This window comes from Micropterus dolomieu, linkage group LG10 (assembly GCF_021292245.1).
Source record: "Micropterus dolomieu isolate WLL.071019.BEF.003 ecotype Adirondacks linkage group LG10, ASM2129224v1, whole genome shotgun sequence".
Lineage (NCBI taxonomy): Eukaryota > Metazoa > Chordata > Actinopteri > Centrarchiformes > Centrarchidae > Micropterus > Micropterus dolomieu.
Genome location: NC_060159.1, coordinates 21,146,115 through 21,164,664, shown reverse-complemented (window position 1 = coordinate 21,164,664; position 18,550 = coordinate 21,146,115). Strand labels below are relative to the sequence as shown.

Here is an 18,550-nt window from a genome sequence, read left to right as displayed (position 1 = left end):
AAGAGCTGACTTCTCAATAACAAACTGGGAGCTGAGTCACAGACCAGATGGAGACTCTGAGAGGACAGATCTGTAATGAGTGGAAACCTGGCAAAACCATAAACGTCCACCACAAACACTGAGCCAAGTCCTACACTAAGAGAAGAAATGTGCGTAGTTTTTAGTGTTTTATATGTGTACAAATATATTTATACCATATAACAATATGCCTGCAATTTGTTGGTCCTTTGTATGTGTTTATGTTAAATCACAGTTTTAGTTTTTCACTTTAATACACTTTTAATGTGTAGATAATATTGTATTTTTCTGTAAAAATGAGTGTTATGCACACTGAGCCATTTTACTGGGTGAAACTATTTACAGTTTTGCTTTCATGCTTGCTTTATTTTCAACTTTAGCCGCTAGCTGAGATTCTTGCACTCCTGCTTGCTTGACATATATCCAATTTCCAGTAAGCAAGTCTTTTTAGCTCTTTAGTTCACCAAGTAAATGACTCACTACATAAAAGTGTTATTTTTTGTACAGAAATACATTAAATGAATTTATGATCAGTGTCAGCTAAACTAAAATGTAAACCATATGACAACAAAGGCACAATCAAGCATGGATATGTTGGTGGTTTTTATGAATAAATTCTTCAAGTCACAACTACAGATGCAGCACTCTTTTCAATTTACAATCATCTTTTCATTATGTTTAGTACTGTATAATAAACACAACTTTAAATGATGTAAATTAATAACATGTATTGGATAAGTTCCACATTAGACTAAATGTTATTCTTATTGGTTGTTCCGTAGAAGATATTCAGCCTGTGAAAACAAGATAGAAAATATCAACAGCTGTATCAATGCACTCATTTAACAAAAAGGCACTTGTGTTCAGTGTAGAAGGTCAACTGTGTGAATACCAGAAAGTCGACAGGGTCCTCTGGTTTGACCTTGCTGCACTCTAACATGGCCTCAGTGAGCGAGGGCATCACATACTTCATCAGGTAGTTCCTCAGAGGAAGACAGTGAGCCTCCAACAGCTCACGCTCCTGTCTCTTCACCTCAGACAAATTCTTTTGCTAATAAATGATACAACAAGACAAATGTTTATCGGTCATTGTCTTCTTTAGACAGTAAAGTCTCCAATCTTTCTTTCTGCTCCTCTTTTTTACTATGCATACTCTCTAAATGCTGGTACGACACTTTGCTTAACCCAAATGTGGCACTGGTAATTTATCGCTACCATGTGTTTAATACAACACTTCTTCTTTCAACTTACCCACTCTTCATACTGAGCAGCCATCTCGGCCAGCGCAGCTTCATTCCTGTGTTTCCTCTCAGCAGCCTCTGTAGCCAGTTTCTGCTTCTGCTCTTCTTCTTTCTTTCTCTTCTCCTCCTCCAGCTCCTCTGGACTCATGCCATAGTTCTTTGGAGTCCCCACCATCTCAGTGATTTTCTTCATAACATCTGTGTACTCTGAATCATCTGTGGTGACTTCTGGAGAGGAACAAGTCATACTTACTGTAAAGAAACATCGTGAAGTAGATTGTCAATTTCCACAAATCTGTCTCTGAACATTATATTGGACATCATGAGAGTAGTTGCTGAAAAGCACACAATGAGATTGTGGATTGTGCATGGTAAATTCTCATTTTTACACACAGAGTAAACAAACAAGTTACTGTATAATCTGTTATTAGTGAGCTTATTTGCTTTCATGACACAAGAGAGGTATGAATATTTTTATCTAACTCTCGGCAAGGAAGCAAAAAAGCATATTTCCCAAAATGTTGAACTATTCCTTTAAACAGAACATGTTTTAACTAAGAAGCAACATGCTCTTTGAAATATGAAGCACTGGGGTTTACAGGAAATGTGATCTTCATTTCAAGAAACTCTGGAACTAGATGAAGACTACAAATACTGAAAGACATGTTCACTTTTTTTTAAATGTCCCATTATTATGAAATGTAACATAAACAACTGTTAAACATACAGACTGGCACAAACCTGCACCTAATAACCACACTTTTGCTTTTTTAAATTTCTAGATCTGAAGTACAGTATTTTTACATAGCCATTTATGTGTTCTGCAATAATCTTTGTTTCTTGTTTGTGGTCCGAATCCTGTTGCAGCCTAATATGAACTATGTGGCTTTGAGGACAGTACCAATATGTTATATGTGTACAAATATATTTATACCATATCACAATATACCGGCAATTTTTTGGTACTTTGTATGTGTTTTTGTGTATAATGTTAAAGAACAGTTTTAGTTTTTCACTTTAATACACTTTTCTTTTTTTTTTACCAATATGTTCTGGGTAGATTTCAAGCTCATCAAAGTAGTCCAGCAGGGTTTCCTCAGCAGTACTGTGTTGTCTGTATCTCGTCAGGCGAGGGACAAATTCCTCCTCGGTGTAGCGCATTTTCTCTGCCACACTCTGTGGAAGTCTCTGTGCTCTCTTCGTCAGAAAATCATCTGTTGCATTTAGAGCAAAAACATGCTCTGCAAAACATAAAACAAGTAGAATAAGAAAGTGCTTCAGCCAGAATGTTTTGTATCATTAGAGGTATAAAGAGAGTTTTGGCGAGTTAGTTCGAAGGATAAGTAAGAACTGAACAACTTGTGTTTATATCTTTGTGGTATATTAAAGTAAGAAGTACATCAACAACCTGGAGTGATCTTCTTGTTGTACACAGGTGCTTTGGACATCAAATTCTGGTTCTCCGTGTCCTCATCTGAATGATAAAATACAACACATCCACATTAGTGTAATCAATATTAATAAACATTGTGCAGTAATTAAATCAATGGATGAAACTGACCAGAGAAAATCAGCTTTGCTTGCTCATATGTCTTCGGGAAGCCATTGAGAACAAATCCTTGGTTCCTGCATGGCTTTGAATTCAGCTTTTCTTGCAAAATGTCAAAAACTAGATGGTCGGCCAGTCGACCTAATGGACCAAAACAATTGTTTAAACCCACATCGAGAAACTAAAAGACTCTACATGCAAACAATAACCCATAAATAATCCGGCCACAGATATATCTAACACAAAGGACTCAGTAAAATTACACTTTAATTTAATTAAACAACTTCAGCTAAGGTTACTAAATGAAAACTAAAAACTTAACTTTCAGAAACTATTAAACACATTAACATAAACTGAATTACACTGACTAAACATCAGACTTGTTCACCTTCACATAGGTTATGGAGTACAGTTTTAATCTTTTAAAATAATGTTAATAAACCAAAAGAAATCTACTTTATAGCTTTCTGAGCCTGAGAAGATGGTAGTTTTTATGTAGGGCTGTGGGTCTGTAACTTACCTGCATTCATTTCCATGCTTTTGTTTAAAATGTCCAGTTGTATCTGTGCAGCAGCTGCTACCTCCTCACTGACATTTTCAGGGTCAACTTCATTCACTATCTCCTTCTGTATCATATGGAAAGGAACGTGAAAAATAAGCAATGCGTAATGCATTCAAGAGTCTGAAACGGCAACATATTCATGACATCTCCACAGGAGGTCAGTATTTCCTTAGTTACATGACAGCAGCAGAGAGAAAAATGACATCTGTCTGCTGGTACAAGTATTTGATGCCACTGACCAGTTGTGTGATCTTTTCATCAATGACCTCCTTGATCTTGATGTGGTGTATCTGGTAATGACTGCAGAGCTTCTCTGCAACAGTGGTTTTGCCCACAGCTGGAGGTCCAAACAGGCAGATTCTGATTGGCTAAGGAAATAAATGGGGAAAAGGCAGCTGTACTATCTATAATAGCCGGGGATACTGTATATATATTTAAATCTTTTCTGCTATCTGTATATAACAAAACAAAGACAACTCTCGAATACTGCTTTAAGCCTTGAGTGTATCAACAAAATTAAATGGTGTTTGTAAATGTTTAGTTGAAGGACTTGAACACTCACAAGTAGCTGCCTTGTGTCTTTGTACTCTTCCACAATGCTCTCCATGTTTTCAACCATCCCTGCTTCAGACGTCCAGCGGAGACTGAAGAGGTCTTTTATGATAAAAGCATCCAGGCGGAGGTTGATACTTAAGTACTCCAGTTCCCCTGGCTGAAATGACAACACAGTATGTTTTATATTGACTATAAGGTTCATACTTGTTTAAAATAAGAAATAAATGACATACTGTACCTTAAAAGCCTTCATGGTGATGGCTTCCTGCTCTGCGACTTTGTTAATTTTTCCTGGCCCAAGTATATCACTTATCCTCTGAAGGGTAAAAAGTGAATAGAGAATAAGAATAATTGTTGTATTATGTTTAGCAGATTTTTATCTTTTTGGTCATTTCGTCTTTGCAGTTCACAGCTGAAAGTTCACAAAAGAGTGATGAGAAATGGAGAATGTGAGAGATGACATGTAACAAAGGTCCCCAACTTAATTCAAATCAGACTTGGGTCATCAAACACCCAACAAAAGTGTTTTACAACAGACATATTATCCATTTTCTTTAATGTATTGCTGCATTTACAACATTACCTTTACAATATCCTCCAAAGTGTTCTTGGAGTCATCGACAGCAAGAATGAATTTTGACTTTGGCTTGAGTTCAATGATGTTTTGAATCACTCTGAAAAAGGAACACAGTTCAGCCCTGCAATAATTATCTCAAAAAACAAAATTATGGTATATATGTAGAGTTACATTCAATTAAAATCACCCTCCGAGGTCATTTACGTGGATCATGGGGATATAATTTGTGCCCTGTCCAAATAGAGGAACCTTTGGAAACTGCATCAACCAAGACACCTGTTTGAAAACAAGACATTTCACAAAAAAATGATATTGCAAATTAGCCAGTATATACACATACTGAGTTAGTATCACATTAACATCTACCTTGAAAAAGTAGTGAAAGAGGTTCTCGCCCTTTCCATACTGAAGACCAGAAGCCACCACATAGCAAGTGAGTTTGGACTTTTTCTGTAAGAATGAAAAATCAGGTTTTCAAAAGGCATTTTTCCACTCTGTGTATTTTTACAGCTAACTTCCTTTTCCTGATGCTGTTTACCGAGTAACGAGCCTACTACCTGGACAATAAGGGTGGTGATGAAGTTAGCACAGCAAAAAAAAAAATACATTAATTAAAGTGCTACTTTTATGTTGAACTTTTCATCCAGATAATGTACTTACACCTTTACCCAGTTTGAGCACAAGTTTCTCCAGATTGTTGTGGTTTCTGAAGCTGGGATGTGGCCTTTTTCTTCTGAACTCCTCCTCTGTTAGAAGAGCGTCTCCTTCATCCTGAAGAGAAAAATTATTATTATATATTATAACTATTATAAATAATTGGTTGTGTTTTATTCACAGGACAACTTGATAGTTTGTCAACATTTCCCCACAGGCTCACCGGACTCTCTGGTTTGGTCATGGCCCAAGTCATCACAGTTGAGACTAAGATGAACATTTTCCGAGACTTGAAATTCTCCATCTCAGCATGAAGGGCTGTTTGTAAAAGAAGGAAACAAGACAGTTACTAAGGATAATTGCAAGAGACTAAGGTATACACTGAAGCCAATCTACCAAGTAATGAGCCTACTAACTTGTGATTGCCCATGTTGCTTCTTTAACCTGCTGTTGTGTGGCACTTTCTGAGATGTTGTAAACCACTACATCACACTCCCACAGGCGCTCAAGAAGCTCATCTCGAGCTGGTGACTACCAAGAGAGATTATATATCCAGTTAAACAATGTATGCTATTTGCATTGTCTAGAAATAAACATAATTTACATAAAGTTGTTATGGTCCCTGTATTCAATGGTAGCAAGTAATAGTAACAATGCACTATACATAATACAGGAACTCAATTAGCATTATTAGAAAGAAATTACACTACATATTAAAAAGTTAAAAGTACTCATTATGCAGAAAGACTCCTTAACAGAATCTTTTATCTATTATTAGAATCTATTATCTGATGCATTGACTTGTAAGCAGCATTTTATTGGTGTACTTGGTGAAAATAAGGAGCCAACTTTAACTATGGGATAGTTTTTATCTGTGGCAATGAATCATATTGTACAAGCAGAACGTTTGCTTTATATGAAAAACAAGTAGTAACATTAGCCTATTAGCAAATAGGCCTAAATTGAAAGTACAATATTTGCTCTTGAAATGAAGTGGAGTAGAGGAGTAAAGTGGAATAAAATGGTAGTAGTAACTCAATAAAGTGCAAGCACCTTCACAATTGTGCCAGAGTAGATGTAAGATGATGTAGATGTAGATGTTACTTAAGTTAGCTAACTAGTACCTTTCACAACTACCTGTATGTATTTGTCAGTAAAGCCTGTAGGCAAATATACACTTACAAAGTCCTCTAACGAAGGACAAAGTTACTTATTATGTTATGTTATGCAAACTCACCGCATACTGCTCAAGTAGAAATCTTTCTTTTTCATCTTTGGTGGAAGGAGACACAGTTCCCACTATTTGGAAAGCAGGTTCACGGGAGGCCAGAGTCTCCTCTGCTTCGGCATCCTCCGAGGACTCTCCGGGTACGCATGTCGATAAAAACTGTCAACAAAGTGAGAAGACATACTATAAGCTAGCGAATGACACGCCATTATACATTAACAATATAACATTGGCTGCATGTTTAGCTACCTGGGCGATGTGTCTGGACGAATACCTGTCGACGTCGTTGATGAAAATACGTTTGGGACGAGTTTGTTGCTTTTTGACACTCATTTTTAAAAATTTGCGGTAAATGCTTTTTGTACAAACTTCACTACGCAAAGAAAATGTATTAAAGCGCTGATACAAAAATAACGTCTTGTGTTGTGTAACGTTACCAAAACAAAGTGTTTCTTGTCACCCGTTGCCATGGACTCACTAAGGTTACTATGGCTCAGCCAATGAACTGCTTCGCTGAAATGCGACACGTTATTTTACGTAAACTGTGCGTAGCTGTAATGAATAACGTACATGGCCGTAGCTGCTGTTCAGTTATACTTTCTGTATGATTTATTGCCGATTATTCGGTCTACGTGGTGTTTCAAAGCCTTCACCACACTGCCAAGATGAAAATTAAAGGGTGAAATGCTAAAGCCGTTTTTAAGTATTATTTTGTTGGCTTAAAAGTAGTCAAATTTAGACATATGCACCTATTGCGTGTAAACATAGTTGAATAAGCCTGCCTGATTATGATGCTATGTATCTGACATTGTAGGCCTATTTCACATTTATCCACCTTAATGGCTTAGGTTTACATTAGTCATTTATTAGTAGATTAAGTGCTTTTCTAATCCTAAGAAGTTTTGATGTGTAATTAAGCCATAAATTACACTTACTGTACTTTTATTTCCAGATGGAACTGTTGCAGGGTTAATATTTATCATGCTGTGTGGTTATTATTTCATTATCTCTTACAACACTAATTATTGTGCAACAATTTTGTTGCCCATTTATGTCCCACGGGGTCATTGTAGTTAATTGAGCCCACCCTCTATGTAGCCCCTCTCACTCCTGCCTCTTTAAACACACACACCTGTGGGCCTGTAGATCCCCTCATGGTGCAGGACAATGGAGCGCTGACATGGAAACTTTCAAAGCACCCCATATATTTATAGAGCTGACATTATCTCAGAAACTGCTGGCAGTGCTTGATGGAGTCTGGTCTACACAGATCTCAGCACTCAGTAAAACACACCTTGTCACACATTCAAAGCACTGTGATGCTTCGTGGATGATTGGTTGTTTCTTGCCATGTATAGTTAATCTAATTTAAATTCACCACCTAACCAGAAGTCCTGTAATTCCTGAAATATCATGGATGCTCAGAGGTGTCTTCCAAACAACAGAAATTGTCAGTTTCCCAGAGAAAGAAAATATGGGAACTTATTTTACAACATTGCATTATTTCTTTATAAAGGTTTATAAGATTTCCATCTTGAGTGTAGCAAGCACATACAGTTACAGCACAGGAATCCGGTAATCACCCAGTAATATACAATTATAGGCCTATTGTCAGTTTGTCAGCCAGTAAGTACCAATGAATTGTAGAAAAGAAATGATTTTAAAATATCAACATTGCTACAAAAATATCAACAAAAGCTTCTGTCATGTTCTAGGAAGAATATTTTTAGGTGATGACAACATTTGGACTGAACAGTGGAAAGTCATAAAATAGGTATACAACTGAATGTTTCTGCTGTCACTTTTCTCATGTCTCCTTCTTCAACCTCAGGTATAAGGATTTACAGTTACAAAATAGCTACTGTTGTGATCGTTCTGATTGACAAGTCAACCAGCATGCAGTTTGTCAAACACTGCAGCTCCGTCAGCGTCAGGCATGTAGCAAATTGCGATAACGGCTGTTGTTGCCAAGGTCAGCACTGCATGTTCATTCATGCATGTCGGTGGTTGTTTATGAAATATACTCCTCTGCAGTGACACAGTTATGGTAATTGTACCCTAATCACCTGGTGTTATGGAAGTGTGCAAAACATACTGGTATCAAAGAAGTAGTCATACAATTAGTCATCTGAACATTTAAAAACACATTTTTGCTCAACTTGAAATACTCCTGTAAAGTACAATAAGACATTTTTATTTCACAGTATGACCACCTATACTGTGTGTGAAAGTATAGTAACTAACTTTAAAGTAATCCTTTTTGATTTAATTACTATCAATAGCTTAAATCTTTGTACTAAATATTACAACAACAGATTTTACTCTATGTGCCATCTTTGCAGAAAATGTGGCACAAAATACACAAGATTAATTGTCTTGTGCTCTTTCCATTGCAAAAAAGCATGTATTGTAACATTGTACTGTCAATGGTAAACAAACCACTGTCCAAGCAATTGTTGCCAACAGCTGCTGAAGTGTGTGCATGTGTGTGTGTTGGAGGAGGTGGAGGGTGAAGCACAGAGGGGGCAGCTGTCAAGACAGACAAACGGTGTGCTTCCTACATGTCCTTATAAGGACGACTGTTCCTCAAAACCATGACCCATTTAAGACCATTTGGCTTTATCCTGATAAAGGCCTGGTGATAAAGATAGGACTCTGCCAAAAAGTGCTTCGTTGACTAGAAGGGAGCAGTTGACAAAACACAGCACCGGTTTCATCCAAAAACTAACGTGATGTCTTTGCCTCCTACTTTTTTGCTCAACAATGTGCAGTAGTTGTCCCCTTACTGAACAAGAGAGAATCTGTGCCAGACCAGACACTTAAAACAAATGCTATCAACTCATTCAGAATCATTCAGTCGAGCTATTACTAACACTAAGCTGGTGTACTTCTGTTTGTAGGTCTGTTTTCATTTTTGTTTTAATCAAAAGGTACTGAATAAATCAATATAATGATTGATTATTTGTGGATAATTTGGGATTTGTGGCCTGCAGAAACATGACTGTTGTCAAATACACATAAGTACTCATGTACTGTACTTAAGTACAATTTTGAGGTACTTGTACTTTACTTGAGTATTTCCTTACTCATATCATGCTACTTTATACTCATACAACACTACATTTTAAATAAAGATATTGTATATTTTACTCTACTACATTTATTTAACACCTATAGTTACATGTTACTTTTCAGATTAAGATTTCACAAACAAAACATTATAATAAGTTTCTAAAATAAAGGAAAATATGATGCATTGTAATAGATTAAATGCCCAACAGTATATGTAGCAGAATTCCCTCCACCACAACCAGCTACAACACTTACAAGAGAAATGCATTAATAATATGTTATGATCTACTAATATAATAATATAACACGGCCGTGTACTTATACCTTTGTACTTAGGTAAATATATTACTTTTACTTGTAATGGAGGAGTGTTTCTATTGTGTGGTATTGCTACTTTTACTTAAGTAAACGATCTGAATGCTTCTTCCACCACTAACTGATGTTGAAAACCATCAGAGGGCAAAAGATTCTTGGAGGACTGATCGCTGCTGCTGTAAAAAAGTATATATAGAAGTTTCGCTGTGGCCAGAGAAACAACACTGAGTTAAAACCTGACCAAACTGAATCCATGTCCAACATCAGCAACAGGATTGTCACATGCTATTGCTATTTGTGTTTTGAGATGTAATCGCAAATCATACGTTTCTTCAGAATATATATTTATCTTTTTATTGGCCTGTTTGTACAGATTTCTGGTTAACGTTATTACCACAGAAAGTACACAAAGATGTATGCAAATAATATTCAGATCCTCTTTTTTCTTAAGCTTAAGTTACCTAAAGTTCTCATCATGTTACGCTTTGTGTTATTTTCTGGTTTTTGCTATATTGTCTTATCAATGATGAATATTGATCCTTTTTTGTGTTTGTTGATATGATCTGGCACCACACCTCTGTAAAAGATACAAAACCCTGTGCAGTACTATGGTGATTCACCAGGTACCAAAAGCTTTGTGAATAGTTACCAGTAGGCAAAGATACATGATGTGAAACTAACTCAGGCTCTGTTACGTAAAGGCTTGGAATAGAAATACACAAGTAGGTTAGTAGCGTTTCTCCCTGAGAGATACATCACAGCACATGGCTACAAATGGAATATTTCCAAGTGTTGATGGTGTGGGGGGTATTTACATTCTCACTGCACTCACAGTGGCCTGATAGGGCTACAGCATGGGGATGTAGGCACTGTGGGGGCTGTAGGAGGTGACGAATAAGGAGCCTGATTCTATGGCGACCTGCAGCCTCTGACACTCCATTTCCCTAAAAGGAGACACTGGAGCCAATCAGAGCTCAGAACCGTTGCACGTCGCTCCCTGCACAGGCCATCCCAGGCATCTGTCGTCTGCTGTGGGTCTGGGCCCTGGCCTCATCTCCCTCCCGCCCCCCTTTTTACGATATTGCCTCTCAGCTGTCTGGCATGTTTTTGGCCCCCCTCACTCCACACACATGCCACGACACTGGCAAACTGTCGCAGGCAGGTCCCCTTAGACGTCTCCTTAACAAGATTGCTCAGGAAAGATCTCAGATTACCATCACACCCTCCAATCACCCACACAACTGGGGACAGTGCCCTGTTTGAGCTTAGTCATATTAACACATCCTTGGGGGGCCTGAAGGGCAGCACCACAAAGTATCAGTGGGAGAAAGATGATGCTATGTATGAGGCCGGAATCTGAACTCATAAAGCTTAATATTGCAGTTAAGCGGTTTTCTGCGTCCCAAATCTCTCATCATGTTAAATTTAAAGGGCATAAGTTGACTTAAAGGGCATGAGTTGATTTTTAAGGAACCCACAAACATAATTTGACACCCCCCAAAAAATTATGATATAGCATTCTAATGTACAAACCATTTATATAAACCATATATATTTGTCTCAAAGTGCATTTTGCGATTTGAGGATATCTTAGAGCTCCTTAATAAATCATTCTGAATTAAAATATCAAACTGGAAATTCTCATTCCCAACTTTTCAGTCTTTTATCATGTGACCATCTGTCAAGACAAAAGTCTTCATAAAACTTCCCACTACCCCTTACTTCTGTCCATTGCCTTTCATCTCCAAGGCAACATCTCTCCAGTTTGGTGGCGTCCCCGATACAGGATCCACTTTACTGAACCATTTTGCTAAGCAGCACTTAATTTGGGCTTGTGTGAACTCCTGAGCCCGCCCACCAGCCCCCAGCCTCAGGATGCTGGGACATATTTAAGGACCCCCTCGCACCGTCGCCTTTTGTCCCAGTGGAAACTCCAGTCTTGTGGTTACAACTTGGTGAGTCCCTTTGCAGTCTTCTTGCATGTCAGCTGTTGGGTTTTGGACCATAGGGATCAGGGAGGATGAGTAGACGCTGCTGCTGTAGAACATATCACTGCCACAACATGGATTTTTTTAACAGTTTGAAGTTGTTTCGGTGATCAGAGTTGATTATGGGGAAGGATGAGAGCTGAGTATAGGAGAGGGGGAAGAAGTTGAAAGAAATCTGGTGGTGTTGAACAGTTCTGAGAGTTTTGTATGTGCACAGTCATCCAGATTCATTGACATTGACCTGTAGACTAGGAAAGGCTATGAGGTTTAGGATGCTGGGATGGGGTGCTTGCGTGTTGTGTGGCAGACTTGAAGCTCTAACTCAGGTTAGATACAACCTGAGAAAATGTATTAGATTCAATCAATATTAATGTACATTTAGATTAAAACTCAGTAGCTTACACAGAATATTTTCAGGGCATGACATTGTGGGAAGATGAAAATCTCCACTGAAACCCACAACAAAGTCTAGTGTGCCCATTTTGGGCAAGACAGTCTTCAGAAAGGGATTTTTAATGTAACTGAGGCTTTCTCTGTCAATGAAAATGAACAAGTAACATTTTCTGCATTTTAGCTTTTTTAATGCAAAGTGGTACACTGTCAAAACCCCAGAATACAAATGGCCTCTTAAATAATTTGCACGTAATTATTTATTTCATACTTTTCTAAAATAATTTAGTGGCACACAAGTATAGTTTCAACTTCAAATACAATTCAAAAAGAAAAGATATCCCTACAAACTCAAATTTGATGAAGAGATTGTTGTACTTAAGCTCTGGTCAGAGAAGAACCTAACTCATATCCACAATGAAAGTCAGTGATTTGCAAAAGTTTATTTGAAATCACCATCCGCAGGACTATCCACTGGCGGATTTCCATTTAAAAATGTCATAGAATGCTAGAGCAGCCATTTAAATTGAACTTACAGATGTTGATTTGAATCGGGACGCATGTATGAAGGTGGGGATGCTGCCATTTGGGATGCAGGCTGTAGCCAGAGTTCCTGGCAGGGGCAGAGCACATGGTCCGGCTCCAAACAGAGGAGTCCACAATGTGGCGACAGCTGAGGAGAAACCCAGGCCTCCCCTGTCACTTGTCAAAACACACTGCCTCAGCTGTTAACTGGCTGTGGCTTAACGATGAGATACAGAAGAGGGGTTGTGGGGGAAGAGCAGGGTCACAAGCATCCTGAAGCTTAAAATAGACCTGTGAGTGTGCGTGGGGGGTCGGACCATGTCCCGTTTTGGCTTTTCAGGCAGCTGTGAGACTCAGACAGGAGATTAGAGCACTCAGAGGTGTCCTCATACTGAACATGGCGCGACATTGTTTCTCAGAATTGCATGGTATTATTTTTTTTTAGTTAAATGATCTTTCACTTAGACTTTGAATGGAAATATTACACATTTAAACAAGATAGGTTAGATGTGGTAGGGTGATTTAACAATCAAGTACAACTGAAACTTTGAATAAAGCAAATGATGTAAACACTGTCAAATAGAAGCTCCTGTTCCAGGCAAAACAAAACATTCCTGTGAATATCACAAACTAATGTTTCGTTCCCATCCTCTGTCTCGTATAGAAGGCCAGCCAGGAAAAGACCAAACATGTGTGACGACGACGAGACCACCGCCCTCGTGTGCGACAACGGCTCTGGGCTGGTCAAGGCTGGGTTTGCCGGTGATGATGCTCCCCGTGCTGTCTTCCCATCCATTGTTGGACGCCCCCGTCACCAGGTAGGAACACTGAAAGGGCCATGTTTATCACAGGCTGTCTGTGTGTGTCTGTCTTGTCCCTGAGATGCTGTGTTTGCTTCGTCTTCAGGGTGTGATGGTGGGTATGGGTCAGAAGGACAGCTATGTGGGAGACGAGGCCCAAAGCAAGAGGGGTATCCTGACTCTGAAATACCCCATCGAGCACGGCATCATCACCAACTGGGACGATATGGAGAAGGTAAGATTTTGAGAAAATGAAGAAATACAAAAATGTCTTCATTTGTTTTCCTTGTTTTGTTCTTTTTATCATAATTGGAGCCTAATGAGTCATTTTACACCTGCTATATAAGAAACTGAGTCCCTGACATATTCCTCCCTGTTCCTGTTTCACAGATCTGGCACCACACCTTCTACAATGAGCTCCGTGTGGCCCCCGAGGAGCACCCCACTCTGCTCACTGAGGCCCCCCTCAACCCCAAGGCCAACAGGGAGAAGATGACCCAGATCATGTTTGAGACCTTCAACGTCCCTGCCATGTATGTGGCTATTCAGGCTGTGCTGTCCTTGTACGCCTCTGGCCGTACCACCGGTGAGTCTAAAATTAAAGACTCCTCGACTGTGCAACATCACAGGCCGATAAAAATGCACTCTTTAGGTGTTGTCTTCTGACAAACTGCTGCTTTTCATGGACAGGTATTGTGCTGGACTCTGGTGATGGTGTGACCCACAATGTGCCCATCTATGAGGGTTACGCTCTGCCCCACGCCATCATGCGTCTGGATCTGGCTGGTCGCGACCTGACTGACTACCTGATGAAGATCCTGACAGAGCGTGGCTACTCCTTCGTCACAACTGGTAAGTAGGCCCCAACAACTAACTGGAAACACAAATGGGATGACTTTATGGTCAAGGTGGAGCTAATTTAAAATTTATACCCTACAGTCTCATTTTATTAGGCTACTTCTTTAATAAATGACATATTCACTTTAAACATGAAAAGACAGGTGAGAATAAAGAAGTGCTGAGCCTCATTTACTTCCAGTTTCCAGAAATTAACACATTAAGCTGTTTGTTGATTAATCCGGTTGTTATCATGTGAGACTTGTCGACTGAACTGTGACTTTTTCCGTCCTCCAGCTGAGCGTGAGATCGTGCGTGACATCAAGGAGAAGCTGTGCTACGTCGCCCTGGACTTTGAGAACGAGATGGCCACCGCCGCCTCCTCCTCCTCCCTGGAGAAGAGCTACGAGCTGCCCGACGGTCAGGTCATCACCATCGGCAACGAGCGTTTCCGCTGCCCCGAGACTCTGTTCCAGCCTTCCTTCATCGGTGAGTCCTGACCGCTGACCCAACACCCAGGAGCTGGGAACACCACAGCGATCAGGTTTCATGTGTGCAGTGACTTTACACCGCCTAGTGGCCAAAGGGAGATTTCCCCTCTTTCCTAAACTAATTACTATTTGACATAATAATTTTGACAATAACAATAACTATTTTTTCCCCAAAAACAATGTATAAAGTGATTAAGCTGACAAAATCATTTGGTCTAAAATTATGATTAAAATAAAGCATAGATAAAAGAAAAAAGTAGCCTAATCTACTATGCTACATGCAACAACATTTTTGATATTTCAGTTTCCTCATTACATTTACTGCCACACCGCCTTTAGTATGTAAACATTTAATAAATGGTTTATAACAAACTGCACTGTAGCTGTAAGCACATATAAGTGTTTATTAATCTATTTGTCATCAACTCCTGTGGACAGTGGAGACAGGTGTATGAACAGGTAACTTTTAAAATAATAATAATAATATATGAATAAATGACTGATAATATAGCAAAACATAGTTGAAATAAAATAATATTAATAAGAATAATCATATATATGTCTTCATTAGAGAAGGTGTTATTGTTGATAAATACTGTACACTAATTAAAGCTTAAAATAAAATTAAATGTTTAAATAATGCTTATAAATGCTAAATAGGGTGGTTAAAGTAAAGCCATTTTTATTCAATGACTTTCTGTTAAATGATGTAATTTAATTTGGTATAATTGTTTTTAATTATTGTATCTCCTATTAGCTTTAAATTACTTTATTGTAAAACACTCTGTGTCTTTGTTTTAGAAAAGCGCTGTAGAAATAAAGTTACTATTACTTTTATTACTATCATTATATTATTATTTCTGTAATTATTTCCCTATTAGCTTGCTTACTGTCAACCACATGAACTCATCTTATTCATCTAACCTGCCCAGGTATGGAGTCTGCTGGTATCCATGAGACTGCATACAACAGCATCATGAAGTGCGACATTGACATCCGTAAGGACCTGTACGCCAACAATGTGCTGTCCGGTGGTACCACCATGTACCCTGGTATTGCTGACCGTATGCAGAAGGAGATCACTGCCCTGGCCCCCAGCACCATGAAAATCAAGGTGAGCCCTTATCGACCTGCACTAACTGGTTAAACCCAGGTCACAGGAAGTTCAGAATGTCATTCAAAATGTTCTCGTACCAACCGTCTGCTCCTCCTCTCCCCTTCCTGCAGATCATCGCTCCCCCTGAGAGGAAATACTCTGTCTGGATCGGCGGCTCCATCCTGGCCTCCCTGTCCACCTTCCAGCAGATGTGGATCAGCAAGCAAGAGTACGATGAGGCTGGCCCCTCAATCGTCCACAGAAAGTGCTTCTAATTCTCCAACCAGCACAAAAAAAGAAAACCCAACACCAACTGCCCCAGCTCTCCTTCCATCTGTATTTCTACTCTGCCTTTTGCTGTATATACATGTACCCTTGTAATAAAAATAGTTGCTTTTAACAGTAACAGTCTGGAGTCCTGGAGTCTCAATATACAGCATAAATCATATTTAAAGGCAACCGGCAACATTTAAAGTATGAACACTATCCTTTTGGTGACACCTCTCACACATTAAGTTGTTAATACCACAAGCTGGAGATTTGACCCAGCATTCTCTTCTCTGTGAAATTGAAATTAGAAGAAAAATACTCTATACTTAACAGTAAAATATGTGAATTTGAAACCTCAAGACATCATGAGTTTTTAGCTTAAGACCATGTGAGACTGAAAAAGCATATTTTAATTGTTTGCCTAACAAAGGCAGGCTACATATGAGGAATAAAAACAATTATTTTCCTTTATTTAAAAGGCTGGAATTAAATCATACTTCAATAGTAAAACATCACACACATAAAGTTGTTTTAAATGCTTAAAGTGTCACTGTAGTTTTAAGACTTTAAAGGGTAATTTTAGTATTTTTTAAAACCTGGGCCCTGTTTCCACATATTTTGTGTCAAAATGACTAAGAAGTTTTGGAATCTGTGCAGCAGATAACTTCAGCCAATGCAGCAATGAACTAGCTGCATTAGCTGTCTCATTCAAGGATAATTCTCGTGAGAGGCAAGTTATTGCAGGAAGACGACAGTGGAAACGTGAGTCAGAGTTGGAGAGAGGAGTTTATTGTGTTGGAATAACGTTAGGAAATAAAGTCTAGCTAGCAGTTCTTCAGTGTACACAAAAAAGTCCTCTCCCTCGTTTCCACCAGCATCTTCCTGCAACAACTCGCATCTCGCATGATTTCAGAGTGAAAATTGTCCATGAGTGTTAAAAACAAAGGGTGTCACCAGGAGTCACTCGTAGGGATCCTTTCCTTGATGTTGCCAGACATCTGGTATAACAGTCTGAGCCTACTGAAATGATCCTTTAAGGCTGCTTTTCCTTTTTGAACAATGGGAAAGCAATTTCTGGGCATGGGCCACAATAAACAGAAAATTATGCATTTGAGGAGTTAATGGGGTAGTTACTTTTTAGCTTTAGTTTTACCACAAAAGTCCACTCAAAAGTGGTTCACTGAACAGATTACTTTTATGATGCTTGAGATCGTTTATTTTGTCTTTTATTATATTATTCCCAATCTACAATAGTCTGAGAAATCAAATCCATCACCCATGGTGGAGGAAGTATTCAGATCCTTTACTTAAGTACTAATACCAATCTGTGAAAATACTTCACTACAAGTAAAAGTCCTGCATTCAAAACCTTAAGTAAAAGCAACAAGTAATATCAGCTTAAGTCTCAAAAGTAAAAGTACTTATTCTGCAGAAAAATGGTCACAGTCAGTGTTTTACTATCATATATGATGTTTCTGGATTAACATCATGTGTGTGTTGTATTTTTATGCTGTAAGGTTGAGCTAATTTGAACTTCTTTATATACTGTCGGGTAGTTTTATCTACAGTAGTGATGTGTGATAGGCCCTACCACTTTATTCCTATGTGATCCAGTACTAAGTAATACCCAGGCTTGTACTGCCTACCGATACCAATACTAATACTTTTTACATATTTTATTTCTAGTTTAATGTGACCTCCCTCTCCCCTCCTGTTTCTGTATTTCTGAGGGAAATAAGGAGGAGGCTGTAGGCTTACCAATTCCAAATAATAGCTGCATAATGGCAAGACATCAAACTACTGTCATAGTATTTAATTATAATAAAAATATCCTTCTCAGAACTGTCACTTCATAACATCATATTATTGTGACTTAATCTCAGATGTTTAGCGAAGTTTGCGGCGTTGCCAAAGTATTTCACTGTCTTTGCACACACATCACACACAGCGGCATTATTACGTTCACAGCTAAAATACAGCCAGACGTAATCGCTTTTAAAGTCAGCTATAGACAGTATTCAATCCTGCGAAATGTAAAGGACTGCAGCGGCTCACTTCAAAGAAGCTCCGCTTTGTCACAGAGCCATAGCACAAGCATAACTTTGACAGGTGGAAGGAGAAGTAGTTCCTATGAACCAACTATAATTAGACCGTCCTGGTGACAGTAAGATACTTATGATAAAACACACAGTCACTCCAAATGACTGTGTTTATATATCGATCCTTTTATTGATCCTACAGAAAGAATCGTTGGCATCAGAAATATCGATAATGATCTTCACTAATCTACAGCCAAACATCATGGTCTATAAGCTCATCATATGTTTGTAGCATTGCTGTCCTGTGAGAACCAGGTATCCCTAAAAAGTGTGTTTTTTACAA

At 38.7% G+C, this 18,550-nt stretch overlaps 2 protein-coding genes across 4 annotated transcripts; one reads left to right on the top strand and one right to left on the bottom strand.

The window, feature by feature from the left end:
- Nucleotides 1-608: 608 nt before the first annotated feature.
- LOC123977707 (adenylate kinase 7-like) lies at nt 609-6,844 on the bottom strand. Of its 2 annotated transcripts, none has more exons than XM_046060605.1 (18): nt 6,634-6,844; nt 6,394-6,543; nt 5,573-5,687; nt 5,380-5,474; nt 5,163-5,273; nt 4,869-4,952; nt 4,690-4,778; nt 4,509-4,599; nt 4,164-4,241; nt 3,933-4,082; nt 3,610-3,738; nt 3,329-3,434; nt 2,821-2,949; nt 2,668-2,733; nt 2,303-2,500; nt 1,270-1,511; nt 911-1,069; nt 609-812 (listed from the first exon to the last, which is right to left on the bottom strand). In XM_046060605.1, exons 1-18 carry the CDS (start codon nt 6,715-6,717, stop codon nt 783-785), a joined length of 2,106 nt encoding a protein of 701 aa, XP_045916561.1. In that variant the 5' UTR covers nt 6,718-6,844; the 3' UTR covers nt 609-782. The 2 variants fall into 2 exon arrangements, with proteins under 2 accessions (XP_045916561.1, XP_045916562.1); XM_046060606.1 differs by having other exon boundaries at nt 1,270-1,487.
- A 98-nt stretch (nt 6,845-6,942) lies between these two features.
- Nucleotides 6,943-16,304, top strand: actc1a (actin alpha cardiac muscle 1a). 2 transcript variants are annotated; one of them, XM_046061517.1, is made up of 8 exons: nt 6,943-7,076; nt 13,339-13,492; nt 13,581-13,709; nt 13,865-14,060; nt 14,165-14,326; nt 14,609-14,800; nt 15,735-15,916; nt 16,030-16,304. In XM_046061517.1, the coding sequence occupies exons 1-8, from the start codon at nt 7,069-7,071 to the stop codon at nt 16,171-16,173; spliced, it is 1,167 nt and encodes a 388-aa protein (XP_045917473.1). In that variant the 5' UTR covers nt 6,943-7,068; the 3' UTR covers nt 16,174-16,304. The 2 variants fall into 2 exon arrangements, with proteins under 2 accessions (XP_045917473.1, XP_045917474.1); XM_046061518.1 differs by lacking the exon at nt 6,943-7,076 and adding an exon at nt 11,551-11,726.
- The last annotated feature ends 2,246 nt before the right edge of the window (nt 16,305-18,550 follow it).